Genomic DNA, 23,065 nt, shown 5'->3' with positions numbered 1-23,065 from the left:
AAACGGTTCTTCCCTGCTTTTTATTGCATTTTATGCTGCTCTGAGCCTGGCTTTGGCTGGGGAGGGCGGGATATAAATAAAATTATTATTATTATTATTATTATTATTATTATTATTATTATTATTATCTCCTCAAGAGCAGCTTCCTCCGTGGTTTGGAGAAGGGAGGCAGGCAGATGGGGCAATCGATCCTGGGCACCCCAACCTTTGTCTCGTGGGCCAAGAGGGCGGGGCGGCCCTGGGATGAGGGCCAAGGGGAGGGAGCCGAGGGCCAGCAAGACAGGTGCCAGGCAAGGCTGGGAGTCAAAAGAAAAGAATCTGACACGCCTTGTCTCCTTTCGGAGGAGGAGAGCTCAGCCAGGTCCCCTTTGCCTCACCTGGGTGACAACAGCATCCTTATCGCAGGCCCACCTGGGTACCAAAGTGCAGGTGGCAGAGAGACAGACTTGTGCATTGCAGCCGCGGGCAAGACAACATCTCCTGGACAAGTGAGGCTCTTTCCTCCTCCTCCTCCTCCTGCCCCACATGCTCCCCCTTCCCGAGGGCACGGCTGAAGGGGAGCAGCTGGGCTTTGGGATGCAGGTCAGAGGCCACCTGTGCTGAGCACACCTGCGTCTTCTCCCTTCTGCCAAGGCAGGGGCCCCTCCTGGCTGGAGTCCTGCTGCACATCCCCCCCAACTCCCCCCCTTGTGGATTTTCTTCCCAGGATATCTTCCTGCCACCCAGGGTCAGAAGATGGCTCTGAAGAAACACCTGGAGGCTCTTAGCGTCTTCCAGTGGGTCCTCACCTTCCTCTTCTTTGGTAAGTTGGGAGCTGGGTGGGTGGGAGGGAGGGGCAGGGGGTGCTCAGGGAAGAGGGGCAGGGGGTGCTTAGGGAAGAGGGGCAGCTTGGCCTCCTCCTCTTCCTGGGGCAATGGCCCTTGGGAGGTCCTCTGGCAGGCCAGGCCCCTGTAATAAACGTAAATCTGCCCTTATTCCGTATGGGGGACACAAGTGCCCATAGAGAGTCCTTTGCAGGTTCTCCATCAGTCGGAGAAAAGAACAGAGGCCAAGCAGAGAATATTGAGAAGCAAAGCAGCTAGTCTGATCTTTATTGAACTCTTGCAACAGGGTGCCCCCTTCACAGGCAGGAGGATGGAGGAGGACCCTGAACCAAGGTGTGCCCGCCCTTATATAGACATTTTAAATTGCCTGCCCTGGAGTCCAAGACCACCTCCAGACACATCATACCTACATCACATAAAAGGTGTTCTACAGCAGAAATCTGAGTGCGTTGTTTACCTTATGTCTGGCAGGTTACCTGTTAATGCTCACTTGATTGGATACCCTGGGGAGCCTGGCCAGTCTTTTGTAGTGACAAATACTTAGTTCCTGAGCCAGGTCACAGGCTCACCCGATTCATGCACAGACATACCCTTAAGACAGGATTTGTGAAGGAAAAGACAATGGGGAGGTTTTTCCATTTTCCTTCGACCTTGCAGAGACCTTGGTCAGTTTAGGAGCCAAAATTATTCCAGGGATGTTTTCCTGTGCTGCTTCAGACATGTGGTTTATATATTTATGTACGTGTTTGATTGGTACATTTACGAACATTTATTATATATATAAAACACCTTAATTTTTTTATTTCACATCCATCCCCCAAAAGCCAAACCCCCTCTTCTTTTCAAAGCAGCTTTGGGCCAGGTGAGTCTGGACTAGGGAGTCAGCACTGCAGGGGGTTGAGCTAGATGACCCTGGGGTGCCCCTTCCAACCTAAAATGTCCTTCTGGGTTTAGGGGGGCTTCAGATCACATCCTCGGGGGTCCCGTGAAATTGGGGTTGTGGTCCCAGGCAGGGCTCTGAATCCCAGTGAGGGGGGAGCGCTGCTCTTGCGCTCAGAGTTGGAAGATATATCGATATATGATCCAAAACTGGTATGAAGTCTACATTGTGATACTGTTTTTTTTAAAAAAATAAATTAATTTATTTGGTTTTTCAAATCAGAATTTTGCAATCACAAATGCATAATACAACATAAAAACAAGATTCCACAAAATCTCCTTCCCTCCCCCCCCCCCCAGGTTCCTTCTTCTCCATTCTCCTGGTCTACCTGCTCTTCACCTCCTACTGGCCTATCAGCGTCCTGTATTTTGCCTGGTGGATCTTCGACTGGGATACGCCACAGAGAGGTGAGTTCGATTCTCCCCAACCAGGGCCGGATTGGGGTTTGATGAGGCCCTAAGCTATTGAAGGTGATGGGGCCCTTTATATGTCCAGCTGTCCTTTGTCCACAACAAATTGTCACTGTTTTTTGTGTTGAATATATGCTTTATGGTAATTGATGGACCTAATAGGTATCTAAAGCCATGCAACCAGTCCATGCAGATCGTAAGATAAATGTAAAGGGACCCCTGACCGTTAGGGTCCAGTCGTGGCTGACTCTGGGGTTGCGGCGCTCATCTCGCTTTACTGGCCGAGGGAGCCAGCGTACAGCTTCCGGGTCATGTGGCCAGCATGACTAAGCCGCTTCTGGCGAACCAGAGCAGCGCACGGAAACGCCATTTACCTTCCCGCCGAAGCGGTACCTATTTATCTACTTTCACGTTGACGTGCTTTCGAACTGCTAGGTTGGCAGGAGCAGGGACTGAGCAACAGGAGCTCACCGTGTCGCAGGGATTCCAACCACCGACCTTCTGATTGGCAAGTCCTAGGCTCTGTGGTTTAACCCCCAGCGCCACCCGCGTCCCAGATGCAGATCGTAGGTACCCTATATATAGAAATGAGCAAACCAGGGATAATTAAGGGAACAGGCTAGCAGGCGAGGCCATGACTTACATCACAGGAGCCTACACAACACAAAACACTGTTCCAGTAGGTAGGTTTTATTTTATTTGTTTTTTATCTTATATTTCGGATATGTGCATCCAGGTTTTTTTCCTTTAATTTTTTGGGGGCGCCCAAGGGACTGGGGCCCTAAACTATAGCCTGTTTAGCTTATAGGTAAATCCGGCACTGCCCCCAACCCTACCTGGAGGTCAGGTGAAAGGCGCCTCTCCTTGTCTGAGAAGGGTGCTGAGCCCCACACCCAGACCCACACAGCTGGAGCTGCTGCTTCACCCTGCCCCTCCTCCTCCAGCTCACCCCTTTCCCCTGGGGCAGCGTGCGACCATCCCAAACCTGTTTTCCTCACTGCTATTTACTGTTGTCTATTTTACAAGACAGCTTCCAATGGCAGAAGGCATTCCATTTCTCTCTCTCTCTTTCTGTATGGAGGGCAGAAAAATCAGCTGCATTTATTTATGTATTTATCATTATTTATTAAATTTTGCTATAAGAACACACACAAAATCCTGTAATTGACACGAATCAAAAGAACCCTCCCCAAAATATAGCATGGAATCAGAGTTGGAAGGGACCCCAAGGAGCATCTTGCTCCTCATTATTGATTGATTGATTGATTGATTGATTGATTATAATTTCATTTATACCTTGCCCATCTGGCTGGGCTGCCCCAGCCACTCTGGGTGGCTTCCAACACACACACACACACACACACACACAATAATAATAAAACATCAAGTATTAATAGTAACAATCAGATCCTACATGAAAAATCACAATAACTTTAAAATAACTTACACCAAGTAAAGCAATATGCAATAATCCATTGGAATCCAATAATAAACACTAAAATTAAACATCAGCAAGTCATAATTAAATGAATTTTTAAGCAGAGGTCGGGTGGTCACCTGCCAGGGATTCCCCAGCTGCGATTCCTGCATTGCAGGGGGTTGGGCTGGATGACCCCTGGGGGTCCCCTTCCAACCCCACAATTCTCTGACTCCATCCCCTGCCTGAACCCTTGTCTTCGCAGGTGGGCGCCGCAACGACTGGGTGAGGCGCTCCAGAGTCTGTGAGTTCCACCGGGATTATTTCCCCATCAAGGTATGAGAAGGGGGCTGGCAGGGCGAAGGAGGGTCTGCCTTCCTCCGAAGGATGTCCAGGGTCTCTGGAACCCCTGGAGACCAGATCACGGACAAGGAGGTGGCGGCGGCCGTTAAAGGCTGCTGGCCTCTGAATGTGACATTCAGGTGGGGGTCCAAATGCCAAAGGCCTCGCCCCTCTTGCCTTGCAGCTGGTGAAGACGGCCGAGCTGCCCCCGACGCGGAACTACGTCCTGGGCTCCCACCCCCATGGGATCATCTGCGCAGGGGCCTATTCCGCCTTCTGCACCGAGGCCACGGGCTTTTCCCGCGCCTTCCCTGGCCTCCGCCCCAGCCTGGCCGCCCTCGCAGGGCTCTTCCGCATACCCGTCTACCGGGAGTACCTGATGAGCTCAGGTGAGGCCAACGGGGTGAGGAATGGTGGGGGTGGGGGTGGGGAAGTGGGGGAGTGGGGTGGCCCCTCCCTAAGGACCATCTTCAAGAACCCTGCCTGGCCCATCCAATGGGAGGAACCACCCCACTCTCAGGAATGCCTCCCAGAGCCCCTGGGAATAGAATTCCCCAGCAAGAATGTCTGTTTTTCCTGCTATTCTTCGCTCCTATGCAAATGAAAAGGGGCGTTTGTTTGTGCAAATGATGATGGTGATGATGATGATAATGGGTCTGGACCTCAGTATCCAGGCTGAACGATGGGGGTGGAGAAGCTCCTTCAGGTACACAGGACCGAGGCTGTTTAGGACTTTAAAGGTCAGCACCAACACTTTGAATTGTGCTCGGAAACGTCCTGGGAGCCAATGTAGGTCTTTCAAGACCGGTGTTATATGGTCTCGGCGGCCGCCCCCAGTCACCAGTCTAGCTGCCGCGTTCTGGATTAGTTGTAGCTTCCGGGTCACCTTCAAAGGTAGCCCCACGTAGAGCGCATTGCAGTAGTCCAAGCGGGAGATAACCAGAGCATGCACCACTCTGGCGAGACAATCTGCAGGCAGGGAGGGTCTCAGCCAGTGTACCACATGGAGCTGGTAGAAAGCCACCCTGGACACAGAATTGACCTGTGCCTCCATGGACAGCTGTGAGTCCAGAATGACTCCCAGGCTGCACACCTGGTCCTTCAGGGGTACAGTTGCCCCATTCAGGACCAGGGAGTCCCCCACACCTGCCCGCCGCCTTTGCCCCCCAAAACAGTACTTCTGTCTTGTCAGGATTCGTCCTCAATCAGTTAGACACCGTCTCTCCTCCAACCACTTCCAGAAGCGCTGATCCTTTGCCAGCAACCCTGTTGCCCTTCAATAGACTCACAGACTTTCAGAGTTGTAGGAGAATCGCGAGGGTCCTTTATTCCAACCCCCTGAAAAGCAGGGAACCCCTGGAGATGTTTCACACCCACAAGAATGTTTGCTTCCTCCCACTTCCAGGGATGGTCCCGGTCAACAAAAGGTCCCTGGACTTCCTCCTGAGTGGCCCCCCCGGACACGCGGTGGTCATTGTGGTGGGGGGTGCATCCGAGTCGCTGGACAGCGCCCCCGGAGAGCATCGTGTCTGCCTTCAAGGGAAGAAGGGCTTTGTGCGCCTAGCGCTGCAACACGGGTAGGGGCACCGAGGGGGCAAGGGGGGGGTCCGGGGGGCGTGTTGGGTGCAGGTCAGCAATATATCGGGCCTCTTGAGCATGGCAGCGCTTCCTGGTGGATTTTGCCCCAATGAAGCAATTGCGAGAACAGAAGGTCCCTGCCCTTCCTTGCTCTATAATTTTTTATTACATCTTTCATACATTTTCACAGTAACCTTCCTAACAAATAATTCCACTGTTCCATAAGTGGACTTCCCACCTACAGTGTTTTTACTCAAACCTTTTCTACTGTGCTGTATCTTCATCTATTACAAAAAAATTAGTACAATTATTTTGTCATTTTTATTCTGCTGCTTTTATCTCGAATCCTGTCCGCGATTTCATTTGACTGTAATGTTTTTTAAGTAATCCACAAACGGCCTCCATCCTTCTGTAAAAAGTTCATCATTCCGATCTCTTAATTTTGCTGTGAGCTTTGCTGTTTCTGCCTAGTCCATTTCCTTCAAAGGCCACTCCTCCTTCGTTGGGACCTTTGCTTTTTCCCAATGAAGTTTTCTCTTAATGTATAACAGGCCATGAATTCCATATGCTAAGGTCCCTGCCTTCCCACAGCCTAGCCTTCCTCAAAGGTTCTTGGTTGGATTAAATGCTCTCCCTGACCCGACATTTCTTCTGTGAGTTATGATCCGTAATCTGTTCTGTTGAACGTCTGTTTCGACTGCAAACAGGTGAAGTTCTTTGGCGTCCAGCACTCTTCCGAAAAATCAGCTCACATAACAAAGCATAAAACCCCATATTTGAACACCCCCCCAATGACAGGACGTAACTTCCCGAGCTATTAACCCTATAAGCTCTGGGTCTCCTCACACCCCCTCCCTCTCGTCCTGTACCACTGGGGTGAATGTAAGTACTACCACTTACCCCAAACACAACCCTTCACAGAACTCCCCGTGTCTTTGGACGCTCAAAGGTTTAGTGAACCCATCTGCCAGATTCTTCTGGCTCAGACAGTATTTCAGATTTACTAAGCCTGTCTGGACACTCTACGACATACATTTTGGAAACGTATGTCTAAATGTTTAGTTCTGGACTTGAACTGTCCAGACTCTGCCAACTTCAAACAGGGTTGATTGTCTTCCCAAACGGTGATGGGCAAGCAACACTCCCCACAGATCTCTTGGACCAAACACTTGTAGAACTCGTTCCCTACAAAGCTCTGACAACGCACTGAATTCAGCTTCTGTAGAAGAAAGCGCAATGAGACTGCTTTCGGGACTTCCACCCAACTAGAGATTCTCCAAACTTCACTACCAACCCAGACACTGATTTCCTATCCCCAAGATTTGCCCAATCACTGTCAGTCCAGCATGTGAGCTGTGTGTCACCCTCAGCTGACAATTTAAGGCAGAAATCTTTGGTATCCTGCAGATACCACAGCAGTCTCTTGATGCCATTCCAGGCAGTCACGCTTGGCTTTGTAGCTTCCCTGCTGAGCAGATTTGTAGCAAACGCTCTGTCTGGTCTGCTCCATTGGGAAAGATACAATAAACTCCCAAGAGCTGACTGAAGGATCTCAGCGTTTTCGAACTCAGAACATTCCCCAAGCTGACTGTCTTTCACATAGCTTGTTTCCATGGATGTTCTGATCCCTGCACACTCAGCCATCCTGAACTTCTCAAGCAACTGCTCAATCTCGCTTTTCTGAGCAAGAAACTGCCGTCCTCAGTTCTATCTATCTGGACGCCTAGGTACACCTTTAACGGTCCTAGGTTCTTGAGTTTAAAATGCTTTCAAAGCTCTTTGGCAAAACCTTGCACCTGTTTACCTGTCTTAACCACGTGTATGATGTCATCAACAAAGACCAACACTGTGTCTCTCCTGACCCCTTCAGGTTGTTGTTGTTTAGTCGTTTAGTCGTGTCTGACTCTTTGTGACCCCCTGGACCAGAGCACGTCAGGCACTCCTGTCTTCCACTGCCTCCCACAGTTTGGTCAGAGTCATGTTTGTAGCTTCGAGAACACTGTCCCACCATCTTGTCCTCTGTCATCCCCTTCTCCTTGTGCCCTCCATCTTTCCCAACATCAGGGTCTTTTCCAGGGAGTCTTCTCTTCTCCTGAGGTGGCCAAAGTCTTGGAGCCTCAGCTTCACGATCTGTCCTTCCAGTGAGCACTCAGGGCTGATTTCCTTCAGAATGGAGAGGTTTGATCTTCTTGCAGTCCATGGGACTGAAGAGTCTACTCCAGCACCAGAATTCAAAAGCATCAATTCTTTGGCGATCAGCCTAGTTTATGGTACAGCTCTCACTTCCATACATCACTACTGGGAAAATCATACCTTTAACTATACGGACCTTTGTTGGCAAGGTGATGTCTCTGCTTTTTAAGATGCTGTCTAGGTTTGTTATTGCTTTTCTCCCAATACCCCTTCAGGTACAGGCAGCTATCTGCAAGACTCTTCCGGAAACTCATACTTTCCAAAGTTTCATTCAGACACAAATTCCAGTTTCTGGCCGATTGCTAGAGGCCATAGATGGATTTGTGTAACTTCAGCACTACGTCTGGCTTATTGCCCTCGAACCCTGGAGGAGGTAGCACGTACAGATCGTCCTTCAGATCTGAGTTCAAATAAGCAACATCCACATCAAAATGATGTACCTAACAACCCCTCTGGGCAGCAACTGCTAGTAGCAAGCACAGAGTTTAACTCCTAGAAGTTGGAGCATACATTTCAGTGTAATGCAGCCTTTTTCTCTGTGTGAAACCTCTAGCTACTAGCCTAGCTTTGTACTGTGGTGCTCCTGTCGCTATGGGTTTAATTCTGTAAACCCAATGACAGCTCACGGCCTGTTTGCCTGCCGGGAGTATTGTGGTGGAGAACACACCTAGAGGCTTCATTGAGTTCAACTCGTTCTCCATTGCCTCATGCCATTTCCTGGCTTCTGCCTGAGGCAACTGTTGCACTTCCTCAAAACTTTCTGGTTCGCATTGAGCCAAACCAACCCACACACTAGTGACTGAGAACCTTTTGGGCGGCTTCCCTTTCGTAGTGCGTGCAGAACGCCTTGGCACTACGTCAGATGCCCCCTCTCACCCTGAGGTACTGGGACCAGCATGTGTGTCCTTGTCCTCAGAAGACTCCCCCTCTGACTGACTGCATCTTCTGAACTTAGCTGGACTGGTAGGAGAAGTTGGCGCACTCCAAGGCTCTTGCTTAACAGCCTCTGGAGATGGCCATTCCTGCTCCTGCTCCTGGTCAGGGACCTGATCCTCAGCAGGTTCAGTTACTAACTCTCCCTCTCCAGCAGAGTCAAGCAAACTGAGAGAATGTCAGGATTCCCATGGATGCCTGTCCACCCACTTTGCTCACAAAACTCAGCACTCCTGCTGACGAGAACCTGTGACCGATTGCCCTCTGGATAAGCAAATCTCCACTCCTTTGTCCCTCGCTCATTCCCACAAAAGATCATTTTCTGGGACCTGGGGCCACCCTTCCTGCATTAGCTTTCGGCACAAGAACCAAAGCCTCACACCCACATGAAAGAAATGTACCTTTGGTTTCTTACCATGCAAGAGAAAATAGGGTGCGCCCTCTACAACAGAGTTGCAGGAACGATTCAGAGTGAAATTCTCTGTTTTCCAAGCTTCCGCCCAGAAGCACTGTAGTAAGCCTGAGTCAAAAAGCATCGGTTCCACCGCTTCCTGGAACGTTCTGTTCCGCCTTTCTGCCACCCCGTTTTCCTGTGGTTAGTGCAGAATCGTCAACCTGTGATGTATCCTTTTCTGGCTAAAGTAATTCTGCAACGTAGTGAACTCCCCACCGCTATCTGATTGGAAACTGCAAACCCTCAGTGAGAATTGGAGCTCCACTGCAGTGACCCACTCCCTCAGCACGGTGGCAGCTTCACCCTTGTCCTTCAGAGGTATCACCCAGCTGTTTCTGGAGTAATCATCTGTCAAGGTTAAAACATATTTAGCCCTGCCCAGACTTGCAACGGGCATAGAACCACAAATATCTACATGAACCAACTCAAAAGGTTTCTTGGTTACCCTGTGAGACCTAGGATAACTGCATGTTTTTACCTTTGCCTTCTTGCATGCTCTGCAATCCAGGAACTTGGCACATGACTTCATTTTGCATCCCTCAGTGCACCCTGGTATTTTTCTCACATATCCCCAATTGCAGGGGGACATCCTCCTGTGCCACAAATGACGACACATATTGTGAGTGGGAACATTTGCACACTCTGCCTGTGCTGACCCAGTGTTACCCTTACCTGCTTGAGATGTTTCCAGAATAGCCTGTTCTGACGTTCAACACTGAATGTTGTTCAGTGTTCCAGTCCCGCCCCTGGAAATAGAGCATGCATTATTCTCAAAGCAAACCTTAAACCCATCTCTAACTAAAGAATACACAGACAATAGACAGCATTTCATCCCTGGGACCACAAATGCTTCCAGTTCAGCCTGAAAAAAAGGAACAAAAACAGAGCCAAGAGTTGTCAGCTGTCTCTTGGATCCATCGGCAAGCGTGACTGTTTTTCCTTTGGAAACAGCTCTGCAGTTTCGCATTTGGCCACCAGATGGCAGCAGATGATGACTGGCTCCACTGTCAATTACCCAGTGCTGTACGTTGCTCTGGTCGCTGTCCTTCACTGTTGCTATGGAAACTGCCAAATGATGTGACGTTGCGTCTCTGTCAGTTCCCCTGGGACCTTTCCTTATGTTCCCACACCGGTCCGTTCCCCTAATCTGATTGCCCGGGGCAATGGCCTTGGAGGCATTCTGTGCAGCTTCCTTGGGACTGTTTACGCAGGTGGGTTTCCAAGCCACAACGATAACGTCTCGTAGCAAAAGCCTTCACGGTGTCCTCTTTCACTGCCCCCCCACTCTTGGAAGCAGGACTGCCTGGGCCAGGGTGCCCCCCTCTCTGCCGATGTTCCTCTTAATCGCATAGGCGACCCAAGACAAACTGCAACGTTAGGTCGGCAAGGGGCATGGCTTCTAGAGTTAGGCACAAATTGTCATAACTCTTGTCTAGTGAGCTCAGAAGAATGTAAACTTTCAAATCTTCTGGAAAATTCACGTTTAACTGTCTGTCGGTTAAACACAGCCACCATTTTTGTCACATGTTCTCTGATGCTGTCCCCCGGACGTAGCCTCAGCTCAAACAAACTTCTGGAGACATTGATTTTGGCTCCTGCTGTGGTTCTGTGATGGACCCTCTCAAGAGTTTGCCACATCGCCTGGGCGGCTGACTCCATAACCTGTGAGTTATGAGCCATAACCTGTTTTGTTGAACGTCTGTTTCGACTGCGAACAGCTGAAGTGCTTTGGCGTCCAGCACTCTTCCGATACGCCGCTCTGCTCCTCCTGGATTCAGCAGAGCATAACAGATAGCGCGGGTGTGTGTAGGAATCTGAGCCATGCAGAGAAACCCTCGTACGCAGCTTCTTCTAATCTAGGAAACGTCTCTCCCTCTCTCAAAACAGAAAGTAAATCAGCTCACATAACAAAGCATAAAACCCAGTATGTGAACACTTCCCCCCCCCAAAAGACAGGACGTAACTTCCCGAGCTATTAACCCTATAAGCTCTGGGTCTCCTCACACCTTCTTCCTCCTCCTCGCAGGGCTGACCTGGTGCCCGTTTACACCTTTGGGGAGAATGACATTTACCGACTGATCCGGTTCCCCGAGGGCAGCTTCGTTCGCCGCCTCCAGCTCTGTTTCAAGCAGCTGATTGGCTTCGCCCCTTGTCTCTTCAGCGGGAGGGGCCTCTTCTCCAGCAGCTCTTGGGGGCTCCTGCCCATGGCTGCCCCCCTCACGGTGGTGGGTAAGGACCCACAAGGCTCCTCGTTCCTTCCTTAGCCTTTGCCCTGCACCCCAAAATCCCCCCAACTCACCAACCTGCTTGCAAAGAGCCATAAACTCTTCAGCATCGTATAAAACAGCAGGTTCTGGTGCATCTCCCTATCGCCCACTCTTAGAACTAAATCAGAGACCTGTGGAGTTGAATGGGACCCCCAAGGGTCATCTAGCCCAACCCCTCTGCAATGCAGAAATCAAACGAGCTGCCTCATTTTATGGGGCTTGCTATGGAGGGAGCTGCCATTGTGTGCGTGCGTTCACACCGACCCACCCACCCACCCACCGACTTCCTTCTCCCCTTCCTTGTAGGTTTCTAAGCAGAGGTTGGTTGGTCATTAATGAAGGGGTTGGGCTAAATGACCCTTGGCGTCCCCTCCATTCCTGCACTTAGGCCACCCCTGAAACCCAAGGCAAAGCTGCTGGGGTGGGGAGGCCCTGGCTGCCATGGGTGGGGGCGAGGGGCAGAGCAGACCCCCCAACCACTCATGCTTCTTCTCCTTCCTGCAGTGGGGAAGCCTATCCCGGTCCCGCTCCGCCCGTGCCCCACCGAGGACGAGGTGAACAGCTTCCACGCTCTCTACGTCGAGGCCCTGAAGGAGCTCTTTGATGCCCATAAAGAATCCTGCGGCCTCCCGGCCTCCCAGCAGCTCCTCGTCACCTAGAGGGACCCAGACTTGACCCGAAGCAGCATCAGGGGACGCAAGGTTGTGATGGGGGGAGACACGCGGGAGACTTTGTTCCCCCCACCCCCGTATGTACGCACCATTTCCAATAAAAGGCGTCGTGCCTGATGCCTGATCTTGGGTCCTTGGTGCCCGAACTCCCTTTTTGTGCCCGCCTTCGGGGCCCAAGGCTGGTTGTCTCATTCACACGTGCATTATTAAGCAGAGGTTTGCAGAGCCCGGCAGTGAAAAAAGCAGGCCGTGGCCCTGGATCTGTGGTGCAGGTTTGAGGGGGCTGCCCACATGCCCCTCAGGTGAGTGGTCAGGAACTTGTCTGCCTGCAAGAGAAAAGATCATTCGGACATGCAGGCCCAGCTCTTACTCGGAAAATGGGGGCCCTGCTCTTATGGTCCAGGAAAAAGAGGGAGGGGAAGCAGGGCTTGGGGATCTGTTTGCCCGAGTGGCTAGAGGACCCTTCTCTGACTGCAGGAGCAACGCAGGACATGCCTGGGTTGGGTGGAGGCAGGGCAGGGGGGTGCCAGGAGTCTCAGGCCAAAAGGCATGGGAGAGAGGGCCACGGTTCAGCATTCCCCTTTGCCCACCCATCGTGTGCACTCTGTGCATGCCCCGAGGCAACCCCCAGTTTGCACCCTGCTGAAGAATAGCTTTGGTTCCTTTTGGAATGGAAATCTGGGCATTGCTGGTTGCAGGGGACAAGTTATCCCCCGAGGTCCTCGTGCAGGTCAGAGAAATAAATGCCAGCAAAAAGCGGCTGTTCAGCCCGATCGTCCTTTCATGGTTGCCAAGGTGACTTGAAATCTGGGTATCCCTGGTTGCAGTGCGCCCCGCGAGGTCCTTCCACCAGTCAGGATAAATCAATAAACCACAGCCAGGTATAGGAAAGCAAGAAGCAGCTATTAAGCCTTGTCTTTATTCTTGTGATAAGATTTCAACCTCTTAAGCCAGGAAAGAATAAGCCCCAAATAAAGGCATGTAACTCCTTTCAGAAGTTACATTTCCCCCCTACAATTCATTTCAGAGAAGCATCATTTAAACCTTATTCTTCACCTTAAAACAGGTGGAGTGACAGACAGACATTTGAGTCCATTATCTGTCAGCTGTCAGTCAAGGTGTCAGTGTATTGTCTGCCTTTTCCTCTCGGAGCAAATATTTTATGTTCCTTTTGGCATTACAGTTATGTCAGCTCAGTTCTGCTCATCCAGTCCCTTGTGCCAATATTGTGAGTATACAGTATGATTGTTCTGTCTTTCCCTTGATCAGGTGTTGCCCATTGACAGCTGAGAGGAAAAGGTCCAAGTAGGTGCTCTTCTGCTTCTGGGATCATGGCCACCCCTGCTCTGCCCAGCACTGCGGCTCAGAAACACTTTATTTATGCTCATGTATTTCTTGTTTTACCCTCCTGTACAAAATAAAACAGTTTGTTTGGATATTTACAGTGTTTTTCCATTGCTTTCCATTCATATAATAGGGTTTTATTGACTTAACTGATGATTTCCACAAACCTGGGAAAGCTCCGTTGATAGAGAGTGACGTTAAATAAGTTGGAGTTCTTGTTATTAAAAATACCAAGAAAAAAGCACACCAAGAACTCTGGCCACTATAAGTTTCAATAGTGAGAGTGGTCCCTACTCGCAAATCAATAGTCTATGGTAACAAAAACTAATCCATTCAAAAGTAAGTATTCTGACAAGGATTAGAAACTCAAATAGAGATTACAAACTGAAACAAAGATTACAAACTCATAAGGATATGTATAACACAATGATTCGTTACAGTATTAGAGATAAGAGTTTATGAGTAGAGAAAAGTTCATCTTAGTCCATAGTCAAATTTGATGTGAAGTTCTGAGTTTCAATCATTGAGCAGTCAGAAGTCAATTATGGATCAGAGACCAGGACAGGGCCCTGTTTCGACGTATGCATCTTCATCAGCTAATTTTTAAAGGGTCGCCTAAGTTTGAAGAATTCGTGTAAATATATCCTGTTATTTTCTACATTTCTCAGAGATAACAACTAAGTGTGGGTAGATCAACGTGTATCTTGAGCTTTTCTGTAAAGCAAGATTCTCGTGTTGCACCGGGTTGGACTAGATGACCCTCGTGGTCCCTTCCACATCTACAGTTCTATGATTTTACGGTTCCGTTTTAAGCCCTGCTGTTTGATGGGTGAGATGTTGACCTGCTCTTTGCAGAGGGTTTTTCAGAGCGCTGCAGCGTTTGCCTGCTATTTACACAGCTATTCTTATAAAGGCCATTGTCCATTAAGGGGATTTAAAGTTTAAGGGGTTGCCAGCGCTGTTTCTGATTGGGTGGCTGTCAAACGAAGTGGTGCCTGATTGGTCAGTTTTGAGGTTACAAGGGAAATGGAGGTTTTTCGCCTTATTTTGGCATAATGTTGTGAATGCTCCTGTCTATGTATTGTTGCAGGAATTTATGTATAGGTGTGGGTGGGTGTGTTGCCCCTCCAGCAGATATCATGCACGTGCAGCCCACTACCAAAACCAGCACAATCACTTTTGGGACTTGTCCTCACAAAACACTGAAGTGTTACAGTTTCTTCCTATCTATTCTAAGGGCCTCTGCTGCACGATACCAAATGTAAGAATTCACTGATCAATGGATCTCTGTACTGGCTCATTGGGAAAACTCCAGAAATTCATCTAGACCTGTGAGCTCAGCTCCTCAGCAGCCCCTCTGCCTGAGGGATAATCCCTGGCCTCCTGATACCTGAGTGCCAGACAGGTAGCCATTCCAGAAATACCAAACCCAGATGGAGACAAAAGGGTGTGATGAACTTGGCTGGGAAACAGGGAAATGTGAATATCTCTTTTGCTTCACTTGATGGGTGTTTGGTGGAGGGCAAGGGGAACCATGGGGCAGGGTCCAGGATGCTCAGATTCCTGCCACCAGACCTCCCCTTTCATGATGTAACCGTGATGTATTAGTGATGTACTTTTTTGGGGGGGTGTAACATGGGGATGAGCAGCCAATAAAAGTTTGGGTTCTCTTTTGTTTGGGGCTTCCATCTTGTTCCACCTGGTGGCAGGTGGGAGTCCTGTCGCGACAGTCTTCCATCAAGACCAAGCCTCCTGGCTGCTGTTTGGCTCTGGTATTCCAGGCTGGGGTCCTTGTTTCTTGTCCAAGGGGGCCCTCAGACTTCTCCGTTCACAATTATTCACTGTGTGCGTTTGCAAAACATCCCCGCTCCCTGTCGAAGAGTGACGGGTGGTGGCTGCTCGCCTGCCCCGTCCAGCCCAACCAAGAGCGCCTCCTCGCGAGGCTCCGCCGCCATTGCCGGCCTCGGCGGCCCCACTAAGACCACGCGGGAAGAGGCCCGTTCTCGCGAGAGGACGGGCTCCCGGCGAGGCCTCTCACGCGCCCGCCTCGTTCAGTTAAAAGGGCGCGCAGTGGGGCCTTGAGAGACGAGCCGGCGGAGGCTGTGGGAATCCGGCTCCCTTCGCTCCGCCTCCGGGCTGCGCCTCCCCTCGGCCTTCCTCTTCCCGGCTCCCCGGCCAACCGCCTCACATATCAGCCCCATCTCTCCCCCCCCCCCCCCCAGAATTACTCACTTGGTTCGCTCCGCTCTTCCCGCGCTTCTCTGCCGTCAGCGTCTCCCTCAACCGCCGCTTCCCTCGCGCGCGGGAAAAAGGGACGCCCTTCCGCTTCCGGCCGCTTCTTAGAGCCTCCGCTTCGGGCCAAACCATTGCTTGCTGGAGCGGGGGGGGAGAGGGAGAGAAGACCAGGCCAGACCGCGCCATTCCTTGATTTCTTCAGGAACCCGTCGTAGCCCAGACAGGGTTCAAAGGCCTGGCATAGATACCGAAGGCGCACTCGGGTCACTTGTCGAAACAGGAGGACGTGGAATGTACCAACTGTGCTTCTCCCCCCTCCTTCCTCTTGGCGCTGCTCTCATTCAAAGGGTTGCTGGACCCTAGAGCTAGCAGGGCAGAGGAGCGCGGCAAGATGCACGTGGAGATGCTGCGGGTCAGATTCCGCTCCCCCGCTGCCCAACACCTGGAAGGGTTAATGATCACGTTTTGTCATTTTCTGTTTATTTGGTGATTTAAGCAGATTCCCTGCCTGGGCCACAGAGGGTGAAAGGCTTCAGCTTCTGCAGATGTGCATGCTCTCTTTTATTTTAAGATGCCCTGTAACACACCAAACTGGGCCTTGAGTTTCTGCAGCGCCTTTGCCTTCCTTTGCCATCGACCGTCCTAAATCAAGAAAACGAAATAGCTTAGGTATAGACAAGACAAACAAGTTGCTACGTGATGGTCTAGAACTACTGGTTACACTGGATCTTGTGTAGCAGTAGTAATAGTGATAATAGTGATAATGATGATGATGATGATAATACTAATAATAATTTATTTGTACCCCGCTGATCTGGCTGAGCCTCCCCAGCCACTCTGGGCGGTCTCCAACAAAATATTAAAATACAATAATTATTAAACACTAAAAGTTTCCCTAAGCAGGGCTGCCTTCAGATGTCTTCTAAAAATTAGGTAGCTGTTTGTTTCCTTGGCATCTGGTGGGAGGGCGTTCCACAGGGAGGGCACCACCACCGAGAAGGCCCTCTGCCTGGGTCCCTGTAGCTTTGCTTCTCGCAATCAGGCAACCCCCAGAAGGCTCTCGGAGCTGGACCTCAGTGTCTGGGCTGGACGATGGGGGTGGAGATGCTCCTCCAGGTCTACTGGACCTTTCAGGCCATTTAGGGCTTTCAAGGTCAGCACCAACACTTTGAATTGTGCTCAGAAATGTCCTGGGAGCCAGTGTAGGTCTTTCAGGACTGGTGTTACGTGGTCTCCCAGTCACTAGTCCAGCTGCCACTTTCTGCATTAGTTGAAGGTCACCTTCAAAGGTAGCCCCACGTAGAGCGCATTGCAGTAGTCCAAGCAGGGAGGGTCTCATCCTGCATCCCAGATGGAGCCGGTCCTTGAGAATGAGCCCGATTACACTTCAAGGGGGTCAGTTTGGCTTTAGGTCTTTGACTTCGCTCCTTTCAGGGTGTGTGGCAAAGGCCTCTGGGCATCCTGAGAGGTACTCGGCTTTTAAAAACTTTTCAATACATGCAGAGAGCATTTTGCTCAGGGCCCTTCTCTTTCCCCAGCGAAATGCAGAGCTTGCCAGAAAAACTCCATAAAGGGAGCCCACTGACTGAATTCCTATATTAGATGCTCTAAGCTACGTTTTGGTATGAGTAATTGTTACGGAAATTACAGGGGGGGCACATCTTTAAAGTTAAATATTACAAATATTATGCCTGAATATATCATCCCAACTTCACAGCTCAGGGAAGTCACCTAACTTTAAAAATAATATAAAAGCAAGTTCTCTCTGGGTATCAGTCTGGCTCTGTTGATGTGTTGTCTAACTTCATCTGCTGGGTATTTTAGTTCTAAAAAGGTTTGCTGTAGATCTCTTAGGTGAGAGTCTCTGTCTGTAGAATTGGAACAGATACGGCTGTAACGTAGTGCCTGGCTATATACAATGGACTGTTTGGGATGGTAGCTAGAGGCATGTAGATATGTTAGTAGCTGTTTTACTACAAAGGAATTTCAGAAATAGACTGGAAAGAGAAGCTGCTGAATTGCAACTCATTACCAAACTTAAAACCATGGAGAGACCTGGTCTGAACAAAGACATTGGATTCTTATCTCATTATACATGACAAAGCCATTTTTCACCTTCTCACCCCTTGCTTTTTCCTGTAAGACCTATTGCAGTCGTTAAGAGTCGTCAACAGGCTCATCACAGCTATCTACCAATCACCTATTCCCACCACCCTTCTGAGTAATACCCCTCCCCACCTTCTCACTATATAGAAAGATCTGGCAACTTCTGTTTCATTGTATCTGAAGAAGTGTGCATGCACACGAAAGCTCATACCAAGAACTACCTTAGTTGGTCTTTAAGGTGCTACTGGAAGGAAAAAAAAAGTTTTTTTTGTTTTATCTCTTGGCTGTTATGTCACCATCCTGAACTGCTGGTCATACTGCCTGGAGCTAATTAGGAGCTACAGCCCAACAACATAAACCCAGAAGGCCAAAGTTTACCCACCCCATGCTCTAAGCAAGGACCTGAAGAGTAACTTCTTAAAAGCAAGTGGAAGTTTTCTGGGAACTTTGTCAAAGTTTTTTTTTTCAGGTGCTGTTTCACTCTGGAAGGGACGCGGCACGCTCACATCAAAAAGCTGCTCCAACATGAGATTTTGAAACCTTGCCACACAATGGAACACCTTGTTGCTCCTCAAGAACGAGACTCATGCCACTCTTTCAGGGGAGGGTATTTGTGTGGGACATTCAATCAGGGAATCGCGCCCCAGCCCGATTCGTTATCTTGCCACCTAGTAGAGCTCCACCCAGAGCCTCCAGGAATTACCTAAAGCCTCCCCCTGGCCCAAAGAACCTACTTGTTGTTTAATAATAATAATAATAATAATTATTATTATTATTATTATTTAGTTGTTTAGTCGTTTAGTCGTGTCGGCCTCTTCGTGATTCCATGGACCAGTACACGCCAGGCCCTCCTGTCTTCCACTGCCTCCCACAGTTTGGTCAAACTCATGCTGGTAGCTTCGAGAACACTGTCCCACCATCTCGTCCTCTGTCGTCCCCTTCTCCTTGTGCCCTCCATCTTTCCCAACATCAGGGTCTTTTCCAGGGAGTCTTCTCTTCTCATGAGGTGGCCAAAGTCTTGGAGCCTCAGCTTCAGGATCTGTCCTTCCAGTGAGCACCCAGGGCTGATTTCCTTAAGAATGGAGAGGTTTGATCTTCTTGCAGTCCATGGGACTCTCCAGAGTCTCCTCCAGCACTATAATGCAAAAGCATCAATTCTTTGGCGATCAGCCTTCTTTATGGTCCAGCTCTCACTTCCATACATCACTACTGGGAAAACCATGGCTTTAACTATACGGACCTTTGTTGGCAAGGTGATGTCTCTGCTTTTTAATATGCTGTTTAGGTTTGCAATCGCCTTTCTCCCAAGGAGCAGACATCTTTTAATTTCGTGACTGCTGTCACCATCTGCAGTGATCATGGAGCCCAAGAAAGTAAAATCTCTCACTGCCTCCATTTCTTCCCCTTCTATTTGCCAGGAGGTGATGGGACCAGTGGCCATGATCTTCGTTTTTTTGATGTTGAGCTTCAGACCATATTTTGCACTCTCCTCTTTCACCCTCATTAAAAGGTTCTTTAATTCCTCCTCACTTTCTGCCATCAAGGTTGTGTCATCTGCATATCTGAGGTTGTTGATATTTCTTCCGGCGATCTTAATTCCGGCTTGGGATTCATCCAGCCCAGCCTTTCTCAAGATGTATTCTGCATGTAAGTTAAATAAGCGGGGAGACAATATACAGCCTTGCTGTACGCCTTTCCCAATTTTGAACCAATCAGTTGTTCCATATCCAGTTCTAACTGTAGCTTCTTGTCCCACATAGAGATTTCTCAGGAGACAGATGAGGTGATCAGGCACTCCCATTTCTTTAAGAACTTGCCATAGTTTGCTGTGGTCAACACAGTCAAAGGCTTTTGCATAGTCAATGAAGCAGAAGTAGATGTCTTTCTGGAACTCTCTAGCTTTCTCCATAATCCAGCGCATGTTTGCAATTTGGTCTCTGGCTCCTCTGCCCCTTCGAAATCCAGCTTGCACTTCTGGGAGTTCTTGGTCCACATACTGCTTAAGCACCTGCTAGGTAAGAACCTACTAGGTAATAGATAAATAGATCCCTGAGCCCAAGTGGTGCAGATAGGGCTGTGGGTGACTATGGCTTTGGCCATGGTGGTATTTTTACTGCCTCTGGCCGTCAGTGTGCCCACACCGCTTCAGGTGACCAAGCAGCTAATGCGGGAGTGGGGTGTCCGCAACACGAATAATAAACAGCTGCAAATGGCTGAAATGATGGCTTATTCTGCAAAGTGAACCAACTGCACGGTCAGCACTCTGGGACCGACAGATGCTGTGGGAGGAATGCCCCTCCTCTCTGTGCCTTGGAATGAGTCCTCAGTTACGGTCCCAATTTTTGGCTTCCGCCCTCTGGGAAACAATTCTTTTTGATGGAACTATTCTATCCCTTTCCAGGTTCACCGGATTACTGGATGGCTCTGTGTGAACCAGTCTGAGGGCGCCAGTAACAATCTGACGTATGTGGGGACCTCCTGTTGTAATCGCACCTTCCCAGCCCAGACAACCGTGACTGAGTCCGCACTAGGAACTCTTTCTGGCTGTAATCTAACTATATTCCTGACGCACTTGGCAAGGGCTTCAGAAGGGGGAGGTGGTGTCTCTGCTCAAGGACATGATGTGCATTGGGTGTGTGGAAAGCCGTCGGAGGAGACGCTCGGTTGACCTAGTAGCAGTTGCAGGAGGCAGCTCCCAAAATTGGGGCAAGGATCAGTGGCCTCCAGAAAGGATAGTGGCCCATTACGATCCGACCTCATGGAACAGTGGGTGCGTGATTTTTTTGGGTGCAGGCTGTAGTCACGGACATGCTATGTGATCTGATGGTGAATTTGGGGTGACCCAATGCTAAAATCCTGAGGACCCCTGGGCTTTTACCTCCCCCCTCCCAGGCAGCCTCCTTTATTGCCAGCCTCCCTTATCTCCCCTCCCGATCCCACCGATCAGCTGTTTCCTTTCAACACTCCCTTCCCTCTTGTTTGGCTTAGTGTTTTTTCCTTAGCTGGAGCAGTTTTTTGCTCCTCCTTTTCTTCTCATTTCTCTCCTCATTGCTTTAGTCTTCCTGTCGCCTCTCCTTGCAATTTGCTGTCTTTACCTCCCCCCTCCCAGGCAGCCTCCGCTAGCGTCCCTTATCTCCCTTCCGATCGCTTGCCGATCAGAGGATTTGTTTCAACACCCACTTCCCTCTTTCAAAAAAAGAAGCATGATCTGCTTTTTGCCCCTGGGCAATTCGGCTCCAGGGACCACACATTCGCTCCGTAAGATGCACAGACATTTCCCCTTACTTTTTAGGAAGAAAAAAGTGTGTCTTATGGAGCGAAAAATAGGGTAGGTGGAAATCAGTCTTCCCCCTCTCCGCCCCCCCTTCCTTAAAAACCCTGCTCTTCCTGGCTGGGGTCTCTTTCCTCTCTCTCCCCACCCCCAGCCAACCCACCTCCCCATTCCTGGGTTATGGGTTCAGCCCCACGCTGGGCCAAATATTCCTGCATTGCACAGGGGGAGGGTAGACTAATGACCCTCCCCTTCCAGCTCTGCTATTCTATTATTGTATATATGGGCAACTTATGAACACTGATAGGATGGTAGAGCTGGAAGGGAACCCGGGGGGTCATCTAGTCCAGCCCCCCCCCCCGCAATGCAGGATTTGTTGGAAGAATCAGGAGCCAGGAAGAATCAAATTTCAATAAAGAATGGGGAGAGTTTAAAATGCATTTGAAAAAAATTATTGTAAATAACTACAATCCTTCGTAGGTTTGACAGAAAACTTCCGGTTAGCGCCGGCGCTTAATGGCGGATCTCAACCGGAGCTCCGGGAGAGATCTGCTTCGTGGGTTCGGGTCATAATATTTTGTTTGCTGATTGGGAAAAGTTGTGGACCACCGGGATGAAATTTACGGCATGTAATGCCTTAAGAGAAAACATTATGAAAATGATATATAGGTGGTACATAGCCCCAGTCAAGCTTGCAAAGATTTACCATGTGCCTGACAATAAATGTTGGAAATGTAAAGAATCAAAGTTGAATAATCAGAAAAGAGTGATTTGTGTTTGTTTTATTGTATTGGTTGTGTTTGTATTGTATCTGTTGTGTTTCTTTTTTGTATGTGTGTCTTTTATTGTTTTAAGTTTGGTTGTAAACCTAATAAAATATTATATTAAAAAAAAATAAAAAATAAAGGTATACAGGTTGGAGCTAAACAGTATAAACTGAGAGCATTTGCGGATGACCTAGTTTTGACCTTACAGGAGCCAGAATCTAGTACTAAAAGAGTTTTAGAACTAATTCAAGAATTTGGCCAAGTGGCAGGATTTAAACTGAATAAGTCAAAAACTAAGGTTTTAGAGAAAAACTTAACACCGATTGAAAGAGAGAAGTTTCAGAATGAAACAGGTTTAACTGTTGTGAACAAAGTGAAATACTTGGGGATCAATATGACAGCTAAAAATGGGAATTTGTTTAAAGATAATTATGAAAAATGTTGGATGGAAGTGAAAAAAGATTTAGAAATTTGGTCAAATTTGAAGCTTTCCTTGTTGGGTCGAATTGCAGTTATAAAGATGAATGTATTGCCTAGAATGTTATTTTTGTTCCAAACATTGCAAATTGTGGACAAGATGGACTGTTTCAAGAAGTGGCAGAAAGATATTTCTAAATTTGTCTGGCAGGGCAGGAAACCAAGAATAAAATTTAAGATATTAACTGATGCAAAGGAAAGGGGTGGATTTGCCCTGCCGGACTTAAAACTTTACTATGAAGCAGCAGCATTCTGCTGGCTGAAAGACTGGCTACTTCTTGAGAACACAGACACTTTGGATTTAGAAGGTTTTAACAATGTTTTTGGGTGGCATGCATATTTGTGGTATGACAGGGTTAAAGCACATAAAGCATTTAAAAACCATATTGTCAGGAGAGCATTGTTTAATGTTTGGATAAGATACAAAGATTTATTGGAAAATAAAACCCCAAGGTGGTTGTCACCAATGGAAGCGAAAGCTCAGAAAAAGCTCAATATGGAGGCCAAATGGCCGAAATATTGGGAGATTTTGGAACAAGAAGGAGATAGATGGAAACTTCAGAGTTTTGAGAAGCTAAAAAATAAAGTGCGAGACTGGTTACATTATTTTCAGATAATGGAGGCGTTTAATTTGGACAAGAAAATCGGCTTCCAGGTGGAAAAATCAAAATTAGAAACAGAACTGTTAGAACCCAAAACTAAGATTATGTCAAAGATGTATAACTTGCTGCTGAAATGGAATACTCAGGATGAAACGGTGAAATCTGCTATGATTAAATGGGCACAAGACGTTGGACATAACATTATGTTTGCTGACTGGGAACAGTTGTGGACCA

General features: G+C 48.7%; 1 protein-coding gene and 2 long non-coding RNA genes across 4 annotated transcripts in view; 1 reads left to right on the top strand and 2 right to left on the bottom strand.

Annotated features, from left to right (window-relative positions):
* The first annotated feature begins 280 nt into the window (after window positions 1-280).
* LOC310746910 (2-acylglycerol O-acyltransferase 3-like) lies at window positions 281-13,467 on the top strand. 2 transcript variants are annotated; one of them, XM_083581156.1, is made up of 9 exons: window positions 281-488; window positions 707-802; window positions 2,064-2,171; window positions 3,857-3,927; window positions 4,118-4,322; window positions 5,339-5,510; window positions 11,118-11,320; window positions 11,863-12,062; window positions 13,299-13,467. In XM_083581156.1, exons 2-8 carry the CDS (start codon window positions 736-738, stop codon window positions 12,015-12,017), a joined length of 981 nt encoding a protein of 326 aa, XP_083437282.1. In that variant the 5' UTR covers window positions 281-488; window positions 707-735; the 3' UTR covers window positions 12,018-12,062; window positions 13,299-13,467. The 2 variants fall into 2 exon arrangements, with proteins under 2 accessions (XP_083437282.1, XP_083437281.1); XM_083581155.1 differs by lacking the exon at window positions 13,299-13,467 and having other exon boundaries at window positions 282-488; window positions 11,863-12,158.
* LOC310747020 overlaps window positions 12,914-23,065 on the bottom strand; it is a 34,578-nt gene continuing 24,426 nt past the window's right edge. Inside the window, exon 2 of the long non-coding RNA XR_014540842.1 lies at window positions 12,914-12,971. This is a non-coding gene — a long non-coding RNA (uncharacterized lncRNA). The remainder of the gene's footprint in view (window positions 12,972-23,065) is intronic.
* LOC310747050 lies at window positions 18,149-20,353 on the bottom strand. The gene is made up of 2 exons (XR_014540874.1): window positions 19,738-20,353; window positions 18,149-18,444 (listed from the first exon to the last, which is right to left on the bottom strand). It is a non-coding gene; the product is annotated as an uncharacterized lncRNA (long non-coding RNA).

Source organism: Podarcis filfolensis (assembly GCF_964270895.1).
Source record: "Podarcis filfolensis genome assembly, chromosome: 13".
In the NCBI taxonomy this organism is placed as follows: Eukaryota; Metazoa; Chordata; class Lepidosauria; order Squamata; family Lacertidae; genus Podarcis; species Podarcis filfolensis.
Note: the sequence above shows the minus strand (reverse complement) of the source record. Positions and strands in the feature narration are given on the sequence as shown.